Here is an 11,789-nt window from a genome sequence, read left to right as displayed (position 1 = left end):
TATAAGCTAAAATAAACCCTTCTTTTTTTCTCACAAGCTGTTCTTGGCCAGGTTTTTTTTTTTTTTTTTGGCCAGCAATGTGAACCTAACTGCAACAGATGGGTATCAAGATAATGATTAACTTTGGAACTATATCCAATATAACTGAAGCTCACTCCAAGTCGGGATTTAAATTTAAATTAACTCAGAAACCATAACATTCAAATTTTAATTCCTTTACCTCTGACAAGTAAGTCATTTCTTATAAGAAAATCCCTCTATGAAAATTGGAAATTGATGATATTTCTTGCATACATCATAGATTGATGTTTCAGGGCAAACTCCCACCATGAAACACATAGTAATAAAGTGAATTCAGAGAATTTCACACAAAGACAGCTTACCAGAAGTCAGAAATTGGTAGAAATGTATAATGAGGTAGTGATTTGATGAATTTCTAGAGGCCAGGTGTGGGGTATAGTTGGAAATGAGTGAGCTCCTTAATGGTTTTAGGGATGCAGAAGCACTTACTTGAGTCTAATGGGGGAAGACTTGAAGTCTTCTGTTACTACAGGTCTGTCTGTCACCTCTCACCAAAGGTGAGAGGGAGAAGTACTCAGACCCCGCTTTCCCTCCCTCCAATCTTTTTGGGATTCTTTCACAGGATGGTCAAAGCCAACTGGAAGCCAGTCATCAATGAAGAGAATAGATGTTTTTCTGCACATTGGTCATTGTCTTTTACACAACAAGCTATGCTAATTATTACATAAAACATAAATTTATAGGTCATCCACAAAGCATGGTTAGGTCTGAGGCTTTAAGGTTCATCAGAATGAGGGAGGAGTCTCCACCTCATGGTTGTGTCAATGTCTTCATCATCATTTCCCAGTTCTTGCTCCTTAGAAAGCTCCAATATTACCTACGCAGGAGAGAGAGAAAGAAAAGGAATTGTAGAGCTGTTGATTGCCTTCCAAACAATATGTTGCTTTCATTTGTAGGGATAACACCAGGTCATACAAGTAGCCTTACCTTTTCCAGTGTGCATTGAGAGAGGCTATATTCCTCCAGGTTAAAGTTATGTTTCACTGAAAAAATATAAAAGAAGAGGAGTAGAAGGTCTTGATTTAAGGCCAAGAAAATTTTCAGTCATATACACTGAAATAGACATGACTAATATGAATGGAAGATAAATTGAATAAAGAGATGCTTGGCAGAAAAATGAATGTACCTTCTTACACTTCATACTTAACACAGAGAGTGGCATGTGTGACTTCTACAGATTAAGTGTTGATTTGGAGATATTTGTGTGAATTTCTCAAGTAAAGCCTAGCAGAAATAAAGCAAGAGTTGATAGAAACCCATTCTGGATTCATCTTGGTGTTAGGATATTTTCTTCAGATGTTCTGATAATATGTGCTGTGCCTTTCAGAGTTTCCTGGGAGAGAAATATAATTTCCTAAGGAACCACATCACTGAAATATTATTACATCTGAGGAATATTTCAAATCCATTTCTTATACTGGCAAAGACCCAGTACTCCCTTCACGCCCTTCACTGTCATATCGGATCTCTGCCGGGCTTCCTACCTGGAAATCTGAATGGCAGTTGTCATTATAGTCACATGTTCATGTGCTCATGGCTTCCCCTTCATACACTGAGAATTTCCTATGTGCAAGGCACTCTTAGAGGCCAAGCATGGAACAATAAGACAAGCAAAACCTTTAACCTACTGAATTCCTTTTAGTGGGCGGATATGAACATCAAGTTCATAAACACCTGGATATATAATAAATAGCCATCATAATGTGGAGAAAATGAAATCAATAAAGATATTGCCATGAGTTCTTTTTTTGTAGGATGATTAGGAAGGTGATTATAGTAAGGTGGTAGTTAATCAGAAACCTGGCAAAGGGAAGAAGCTACCTGGATATTTAGGAAGGTGAAGTCCAGAAAGAAATGTTAGCAAGTACAGAGCAGTGAGGTGGGGGTATGTGTGTCCAGTCACATGTGGGGAAATCCACGCAGTTAGCTATATAGATTAGGAGCAGCAAGGTGGAGATATATATTATATTATACTAGTTCCATTGTATTATGATATATTATCTCAATCACAATGCACAATGCACCGTGCACTGTCCTAGTTACTAAGAAATTAACTCCTTTACTCCTCAAACAACCTTGCGAAGATGCATTGATAGTAGCCCTCACTACAGAGATGTGTCAGCTACACGTGTAAAGATTGGGTGATTTCACTCAATGCCTCCCAGTTCCTTAGCAACAAGCAATGCTGGGATGATAGCCCAATGAGCCTGTCTGTAGAGTTTGAGCTCTTCGATACTCTACTGTGCTGAGATATTATACAATGATGGTTTTCTGTTGGAGATGATCTAGCTAAAGGTAAAAAAAGAAAAATCTGATGATGTAAGAGGGACCGAGGACAATTTTGAGTGTGAAGAGGAGTTGTGCACCACCGGGATTAGCCTGAGCTGTCTTTCAGCCGACACAAGGCCAAACACACTGGAACAGAAAGAATGTGGCTGGTGGGCCGATGGACGCCTTCTGTGCTGTTTTCATGTTGTCACTGTAACATGAAGCAGGTACATCAACACGCAAAGGAAAGCAGGCAGGAAGCATGTAAGGAAAGAAAAGGAACGAAGCAAGCGTGTAGGACACTTGGTGTGTGGAAGGACTGTGAGCTGTGGGAGAAGCCGGCCACAGTGAGGGGTTTTCTGGAGTTAATAGGGATTCACAGTAGGAGCAGCCAGCTAGCCTCGCAGTTCCAGTCCCTGCATGGAGATGCACCTCCTCCCGGAGGGCTGAATTAGCCTTCATTAGGATTCTTAAAACTAATGACGTGCAGGGTTTATCTTTATAACACACTATACAAGCATCTGCAGTTAAATTGTTCTCCAAGTCTGAGTTGATCCTTTAAAGGTTGTGTTTAAATATGGCCATTCTTACCTGCTTCTAGTTTGTGAAAGGCCTCAGACAGAGGGTAAACATCTGCTATGGGTAGTTTGTAGGTCAACGAGGCAAAACACCTGGGGACACATAAGCATTACATTCAAGGGGAGGTGACCTTCAGAATAAGGCTGTGTTTCCAATTATATCCTTTTTAAAATAAATGTAATGTAAACTAATAGATGGCTTAGAGATGAAAACAAATCATTTATTGATGGAAACATTTTAATTATTTTCTGTAGCTATAGTAGGTATTTCTAGTAATTACCAAACATAATTATTATATTCTTATACTTGTAAAAAATAGATATCCTAAACTATTCCCCTCTGACTAGTTCAAATTAGATTAGGAAGTAATCTCAAATGAAAGTTCACTTGGTCATCAGGAAGCTAACTTGTAAGGATAGAGATTACTTTGGGAGGAGAGACAAATAGTTAAGTATTGTAAGGATCAGAACTGATTTAGGACATTTTGATTCTTTGTGTTAGTTCTGGATTTTCAACCTCATGTCCTATTGTTGGGATTCAAAGTTGAACTTTTAACCCACTCTGCACCTGCCTTGCTGGCACAATACTAATCCCAAACAGTAGATGCATTTCATTAATCTCTCATATGCTGTGGTCACATATTCCCTGTTGTTCTGTTCTGTTTAAAAAGCTGACACCTCAGACAATCACACAAGCTCTGCCACTTCCGCAGCTGGAATGGTTCTATTTCCTCCCTGATCTTTTCCTAGATAGGGTTAGTCTCCGCTCTCTTTCAAGCGTAAACTCCTTTGATGATTAGCCTTCATAAATAATCCCCAGGAGTGCTGCAAGTGCCTTCATTAGTCATCTACTCCTTGAACCTCTTACCTATAACCCTGACAGTGAACAAAATGTGCTTTTACTCCTAGTAAAAGGCAAGCTTCCCTTTCAGCTGTATGCTTTCCAATCAGAGGTTGCTCAGTTACGAGAGACTGTGCGGTCTCACTGGCCCTCAGATCATTCCCTCTCCTTCTGTGCTTGTCCCTGTGATCTCCCACAGCCCGTCCTTAACTCACGCCCAGGTGAGAGCATGTTGCTACCACGCGGGTGTCAGGCGGATCAGCCCTGCAGGACGGGCTCTTTTCAGAGAAGCTCATCCTCTCACCACTCATGACCTTCCCACGTATATCAAAACGACTTCTCTGCTCTGTGAAACCAGAGCTCACACAGTAGGAAGCAGTTACTGGAATGCACTGGAGAATGTCTTAGGTAATTTATTACACTTACTGCTAAAATGAAACTAGCTATTTTTATGTTGTGTTTCTTAGACATGCTTACCCCCACAAGGAATTTTAAATTCACTTCCAGTTCCACACCCTTATCCTGCCACCAATGTCACACAGACATATGCAAACACACATACATATAATGTACATGTACACACATATATATGCTTCTTTCTAGTCTCTCTTTTGAAGCATGAACATTCAATTAAAGGAAAAGTCTGTATCTTGATTGGAGTTTCCCGGGGGTGGGGGATGCTTGGAGACAGAACTCCCTGGGTAATTTCCATATCTCATAAAATCTACAATATTCAACAATTCTCTTTTGAGGATCCAGAAATATTATTATGAAATTAAATTAACAAAATGTTCTCCTGGAGCTCAAAGGAACCCACAGAGTGTGGAAAGAAGACACGTTTCCGTAGTCAGTAGTCTTTTCACCTTTCCTGCCGTGCGGCCTGTGGGAATAGTTTGAGCACCTCTGTGTGGACTAAAGGTTCACTGGACGGTTCCTTCACTTTTAGTTCGAGAATGTAATCCTTGCCAAATTTCTTTTTCAGGTGTTGGATGGAACCAATGCACCTATGGGCAAGAAGGAAGACATGTTGAGAAAAAAAGCTCTGCCCTTGATTTTTATGTTGTTCTTGGGTTTCAAAGGTGGTAGACGTTGTTAGTGAGGAAGACGAAAGGAAAGGTCTCAGCTCTCACAAGGCTCTGCTTTCCCCCCAGGGCCTCTCACGGTGGGCTTGAGGTATAGGTTCTAGAGACATACTCACCTCAGCCTTCCAGACACCATGACGGCCACACGGTCACACACAGCCTCAGCCTCAGCCAGGTCGTTGGTGATCAAGAGGACACTCCTCTCAGTGTTTTTAACAGCTGCCTGGATGACCTGCCTGCAGTGAGCAGAAAGGTTGGTAGCATTTAAAGTACAAAGTACAGAAGAAAAGAGAGAGAGAAATGAAAGGGAAATGTATGAAAAAAAAATACAGCTTATTGAATATCATTATATTCAAACCCTAACAAAACCACCAGGGAAACACCAGCTTTTTGGTAATATAAAGTTTTAAAAATATTTTAAGGCCGGAGAGATGGCTCAGAGGTTAAGGTGCTTATTTGCACAGCCCAATGACTCTGGTTCAATTCCCCAGTGCTCATGTAAAGCCAGATGCACAAAGTGGCCAAGTATCTGGAGTTCCTTTGCACTGGCTGGAGGCCCTGAAACACCCATTCTCTCTGTCTCTCTTCTATCTGTCTCTTTTTGCTTGCAAGTAAATAAAAATGTTTTAGATGTGCTTCCAGTATAATAGGTAAGTTTTCTTAAGCCTTATCTTTAAGAACTACTAATTGAAATAGTTACAGATCAAAAGATATTCTATCTCATATTGCCATCAAAATGATTAGCAGCTAGACCAGAAAGTGGGTAAAGATATGATGTAAAAGGTTGGCCTTCTTCTAGTGACAAATATTGATGCTGAATGGTAGATATGATTCATGAATAATTTATGATTCATGAATAATATATAGGCATAGTTAATAAAATTTTCTGCATTTGCATAAAATTTATTTTGATTATTAAGATAACCAGTGCTTATTTTAAATGGTGAAAAGTATTGGATAGTACAAGCATGGAACAGATGGAAGATGTTAGTAATCCAACAAGTAACTCCCACATGATAAAGTAGGAAGAAGTCAAAGTGACAAGTGGGGCAAAGATCTTGGATGGATTAAGTAGAAGGCTTAAGAGGAAAATGGGGAAGTTATGTCACCAAGTTACCAGTCCTTAGGGAAGCAGGGCATAAATAGGAATAGTCACAGACATCTCAATAATTAACATGTAGAATTAATGCATGTTCCAAGTTAAAATAAATTCCTAACAAACTAGTTAATCTTTCTTAAGTCTAAGTAATACAGCACTATAAAACAGATTGGATCATCCATATGCTAAACATTTGTCTTTCTATGAGAGGAATTATCTCTGCTACCTTTTGCATCTTCCCTAAACGCCCATGGTAATGGCTTCATCTCCAGACTGGTATTATTGGGAGATGTGAAAACTTTTTTTTTCTTAAATATTTTATTCATTTATTTATTTGAGAGTGACAGGGAGAAAGAGGCGGGGGGGAGGGGGAGAGAAAGAGAGAGAGAGAGAGAATGGGCGCGCCAGGGCTTCTAGCCACTGCAAATGAACTCCAGATGCGTGCGCCCCCTTGTGCATCTGGCTAACGTGGGTCCTGGGAAATCGAGCCTTGAAGCAGGGTCCTTAGGCTTCTCAGGCAAGCACTTAACAGCTAAGCCATCTCTCCAGCCCAGATGTGAAAACTTTAAGAAGCATAGAAGTGCAGCCTATGCAGAGGTCTTTAGTGTATTGGGAGCAACTCTTTGAAGGGGATTGTGGGACTTAACTCCTTCTCCCTCCCTTTGCTCTCTGGCTTGTGATGTGACCAGTTTTCCTCTGTCCTATGTACCTACCATAACATGCTGCCTCCCCACAGGCCCAAAGTGAAGCGACCAACCCACCAGGGCCAGAAACCTGCAAAACCACCAGCTCACACATGAACCTTTTGCTCTTTGCAAGGGGATTAACTCAGCTACTTCTTATAGTAGCTGCTGGTCTGGCGGCTGACAGATCAGCTTTCCAGCACTGCGTCAACTACAGAAGGAAGAAGGGTTTTAGGAAGTTCCAGAAGTTTCCATCCATGGTTGATTAGATTCATTGCTTTGGGCCGGTGGCCAGGCAGAACACCACGGTAGGAAATGCTCGGTAGAACAAAGCTGTTTAACCGATGGTGACCTGAGTCCCATACCTCCTTCAAGGCCGGGTCCCTCCCCGCCCCTCGCTAGGCGCTCCCTACGCCTCCTCGGGGTCCTAGCGCCTCCCGCCAGCGCCACCTGCCGGCACGAAGCCTTCAGCACGCGCGCGTGCCGGGCGCTGTGCCAGGGCAGCTTGACCCGTCGCCGCGCTCACCACATGCGCCGCCGGCCCGCGGGGTCCGCGCCCGTGGATGGCTCGTCCAGAAGCAGGACAGGTGCGTTTCCCAGGACGCCCAGCGCAAAGCCCAGCTGCAAGGCACGCGGACGAGGGCCGTCAGCTTCGACCCCGCGGGAAGCCCTCGGAGGGGCGCCGGCGCCCCCCCACCCCTTACCTTCCTGGTGGCTCCTGCGGCTAGGTTGCGCACGGGGACGTCCAGCTGCTCCTGGAGCTTGAAACCGCCCACCAATCTGGGGGTGGGGGGAGGGCGGGATGAGAACCTTGGGCCGAGAGAGGGGCTTGGGGAGATGAGAGCTCACGGGCATTGAAGGGATGCTAGTCAGTATTCTCAAACTTTTCATTGGCAAAACAAATCTCAGAATTAGAATTCGGAAAACGAAAGCACATGGAGCTGCTACAGCATTGAAGGGAATGCCCTTCAAAGTCATTCTGCAAATCCCGTGTCATGACAAAATCGTCAAGAAAAAATCATTTTCACATCGTAAATAAGTGTTTTTATGGAAAACAAATTCCCAGTGAGAATCTGATATTGGAATTAGAAATTCTATTTCTGGGTTGTTTTTTTTTTTTATTAGAAAGCTGAAATAGATGACTACTCATTATTACCAACGCATTTGCCCCTTGCCATCTATTTATTTTCCACAAGCCCTTATTAGGCTTCGTCACTTCCAGCACCCGTGATCTGCAAACGTGGACGTGCCTCTCCTCTCCCACACTGCACTAGTGAGTCCTCCACGGCCCCTGACAGAAAGGAGTGACCGCAGCTCGCAGCTGTACCGGTGGATGACGGCGGCGGCGTCCTCCTTCCTCAGCCCCTTCACGGCCGCGTACACCTGCAGGTGCTCCTTGGGGGTCAGCGAGGGCCACAGCGCGTTCTGCTGGGGGCAGTATCCGCACCTGAGCGCGTCCCGCTGGCGCGCCCCGGCCGGGCTGCCTGCGCTCAGCTCCACCTGCGGGAGCGCGCGCGGTTAGAGGCGCGTGCAGCCCGTCCTCGAGCCACACAGTCCAGAAACCCACGGGGGCTTTGGCTCGGTGACGAGACAGAGCACTAGGGTGAGGATCGAACAGAGCTACTCCAGGTGATGGTGAACAGAAAGAAAGAAGAGATACAACGGGGACTAGAGTCTCAGTGTAGCCTTCACGATCATCCAACTTCCCTATTCTAGGTTCTCCCCAGTACCGTTCGTAACCCCCCCCCCCCAACAGCATCACCTGGGAGCAAACCTTCCACATACCCACCTCTCATTACTACACAAAAGAGCGGAAGCTGCTCACAAGCAAGCGTTGTCTCACAAGTGAGGGAGGCAGGAGAGACCCGTGACTCCAGTGTATCTGGAAAGCTGTGACGAACCAGCGGGACTGGGGCTTCTACTGATCTTACAACTTCTTTTATGAACTTATAAATGTCCATCAAAAACCATAAGGGGAAAAATAAGTGTACCCAAAATACCAGCAGAAGAACAGTGTTACTAAGACATAATCTATCTATATTTATCATAAGATTTCTATTTGAGGAATGAAACCACGTTCCTCACTGTTCACTACCTCTCCAGACGTTGGCTTTGTGATTCCAGCTATCATCTTAATACAGGAACTTTTACCAGCACCGTTGGGCCCCAGCAATCCCAAAACTTCACCTGAAAGAAAGAATTGGACTGTCATACTGGATATACTGATTTACATAAGCCTGGTTCATCAAAGAACCCTTCAGAGGTCTGTGCATGACTCAAGTGTTCACTTTAACTTACAACATATATAGAATCTATGTTTTTTAATCTTCACCATTATCTAAACTGTTAGCAAAAGAGTATCAGTTTGGTAACAATACATCTGTTTTGTATTTTTCCCCTCAGGTTTTCTTATTTCAGTTAAAAACATACCCAAGGGCTGCAGTGGTGGCTCACTGGATAAAGTGTTTGCCTCCCCAACCAGAGCACACAAGCTTGAACCTCAGACTCCATCTAAAAAGCGGGAAGCAGGACTGGAGAGATGGCTCAGTAGTTAAGACTCTTGCCTGCAGAGCCTAAGGACCCAAGTTTGATTCCCCAGTATCCACATAAAGCCAGATGCATCAGGTGGCACATGTGTCTGGAGTTTGTTTGCAAGAGGCCCTGGTGTGCCCATTCTCTCTCTCTCCCTCCCTCCCTTCCTCCCTCCCTCCCTTTTTCTCACCCCCCCCCCAATAAATAAAATGTATTGTTTTTTTTAGAAAACGTTTCACTGAGGCAAAATTTGTATGTCATAAAGTGCACATTTAAAAAACAAAACGGTGGGAAGCAGTGGCGGCCTTCTGTCAACCCAGCACTCAGGTGGTGAGATGGGAGGCGGAGGCAGGAGAATCGCCCTGAAGTGCGTGATAAAAAAAAAAAGCTTTCCATGTGTGGCACTGTGTAATGTACATACATATGTTTGTATGTACGTGTGTAGTATTTTGTGTGATGAATTTAGGTTCACATTTATGTGGAGTTGTGTATGTGATGTATGTATGTACATGTGTATGTATGTGGTGTGTGTTATATGTATCTTTTATTGTATTATGTGGGTTGTGTGTGATGTGTGAATGTATGTGTACATGTATGTATGTGTTGTGTGTGTGCAATTCATATGTGTGCATGTGTTCACATGTGGAGGCCAGAGGGGAAGATAAGCTTCCTCCTCTATCGCTTTCTACATTGTTTCCCTTAGAAGTCTCTCACTGAACTCAAAGCGGCCCTTTTTTTTGTTTTTTTGAGGTAAGGTCTTGTTCTAGTCCAGGCTGACCTGGAATTTACTATGTAGTCTCAGAGTGGCCTCAAGCTCATGGTGATCCTTCTATCTCTGCATCCTAAGTGCTGGGTTTAAAAGTGTGCATCACCACGCCCAGGCCAAAGCTTCCTTTTTTGGTCAGACTGGCTGACCAGCGAGCCTCAAGGAGTCTCTAGTCTCTGCCTCGCATAAGATGGAGTTACAGGACTGTTGACTGTGCCTGAATTATTTATGGGGATTCAAGCTCAGGCTCTCTCGCTTGCAGGGAAGTACTCTTACCAGCTGAGCCATTTTCCCAGCCCCTAGGTGTGTTGTTTTAAAGGTCACTGCCCAAGGGAGGTCTCCTCTCACCCTAATCAAACACAGACCGTGTCATATGTCTTTATTGTTTCATGTGGAAGTATGTAATACTTGATGCTTTCTATGATTGGTTTTTTTTTTATGGATTCTGTCCTAGGATATAAATATACATGAAGGCAGGAAGATTTTCTGTTTTCTTCATAATCATATTTCCACAGCCTAAGGCAGTCTCACAAAAAGTAAGCAGAGGGCTGGGATGTAGCTCAGGGGTAAAGTGCTTTCCTAACTAATATGGATGATGCCCTGGTTCAGTCCTCAATATCATAAAAATTAATCACTAGTTGGTTAATTAAATTTTAAAATGGTCAATTAAAAAAGTTATTGCTCCAAACCTTTTTTAACACAGAAAGAGATATTTCTTGTTGCTACTGTCTTCTTTCTCTTTGAAAAGCAACTTTTCCAATGACCTGTGTACTCCTTGTATAGACAGCTGGCAATGATACCTGGTTTCTAAAAGAGATAGCAATATGGTTTTCTTCTTATGTTTTAGAGATTTTATGTCCTATTTTCATTTTGCTAGAACATAAACCAAATATGTTATGAATTGAGAATATTCATTGTTGTTACAAATATAAATATGCATTCATTAGCATGGATGGTGTTTCTCACTTCCATATACCCTAACACAACACCATAGTTTCATAGAAGCCAGCTCACTGGCGTGCCAGAACAGAGGAGCTAAACTCATGGAAATATCACATCTACATTACATAAAAGAATAACCTTCACTAGGGAGATGGCTCAACGGTTAAAGTTACTTACTTCAAAAGCCTGCTGACCCAGGTTTGATTCCCTAGCACCCACATCATAAAGCGAGATGCACAAAGTGGCACATGCACCTGGAGTTCACTTACAGTGGCAAGAGGCCCTGGAATGTTCTTGCTCTCTCTTTCTCTCTCTTTTCTAATAAATAAATAAATAAGTAAATATACTTAAAAAATTTTAAAAATGAATAACTGTGTGCTGGGAATATAATTCAGCAGTTGGTCATTTGCCTAGCATTATGAGGCTCTGGTTTAATCCCTAGATCTCTACTTAACATTCTCTACCAAAACTTACTTACATTCCTCAATGCATGAAGCCTCTAAAATTCCATTCAAATTGTCAAAATGGACTCTTCTCAAAAGAATAAAATAATTAAAGTTTATATACTTTTAAGTTTCTGGGACACTCAAAGTGTCTGCAAATTTAAAGGTTAAAAATGGGGCTGGGGAAATGGCTTAGCAGTTAATGCCTGCAAAGCCTAAGGACCCTGGTTCGATTCCCCAGGACCCACGTAAGCCAGATGCATGAGGAGGTGTATGTGTCTGAGGTTTGTTTGCAGTGGCTAGAGGCTCTGGCGTGCCCATTCTCTCTCTCTCTCTCTCTCTCTCTCTCTCTCTCTCTCTCTCTCTTTCTCTCAAATAAATAAATAAAATGTTAAAAATATTTCTTAAAAAAGAAGGTTAAAAATGCACCCAACTCCAAATTTTCAAAGTTAAATGAACATGTAAAATTACAAT

General features: G+C 42.8%; 1 protein-coding gene across 1 annotated transcript in view; it reads right to left on the bottom strand.

The window, feature by feature from the left end:
* Positions 1-291: 291 nt before the first annotated feature.
* The window catches only part of Abca6 (ATP binding cassette subfamily A member 6), a 60,166-nt gene continuing 48,668 nt past the window's right edge, over positions 292-11,789 (bottom strand). The window contains exons 30-39 of the mRNA XM_045158159.1: positions 10,620-10,737; positions 8,728-8,819; positions 7,960-8,132; positions 7,337-7,412; positions 7,159-7,253; positions 4,967-5,086; positions 4,632-4,772; positions 2,941-3,020; positions 1,009-1,064; positions 292-898 (exon numbers count right to left, since the gene is read on the bottom strand). Of these exons, the coding sequence (XP_045014094.1) occupies positions 797-898; positions 1,009-1,064; positions 2,941-3,020; positions 4,632-4,772; positions 4,967-5,086; positions 7,159-7,253; positions 7,337-7,412; positions 7,960-8,132; positions 8,728-8,819; positions 10,620-10,737 (1,053 nt within the window). The 3' untranslated portion in view covers positions 292-796. The remainder of the gene's footprint in view (positions 899-1,008; positions 1,065-2,940; positions 3,021-4,631; positions 4,773-4,966; positions 5,087-7,158; positions 7,254-7,336; positions 7,413-7,959; positions 8,133-8,727; positions 8,820-10,619; positions 10,738-11,789) is intronic.

Source organism: Jaculus jaculus, chromosome 9 (genome assembly GCF_020740685.1).
Source record: "Jaculus jaculus isolate mJacJac1 chromosome 9, mJacJac1.mat.Y.cur, whole genome shotgun sequence".
NCBI lineage: Eukaryota > Metazoa > Chordata > Mammalia > Rodentia > Dipodidae > Jaculus > Jaculus jaculus.
This window is presented reverse-complemented; position numbering and strand designations above follow the sequence as displayed.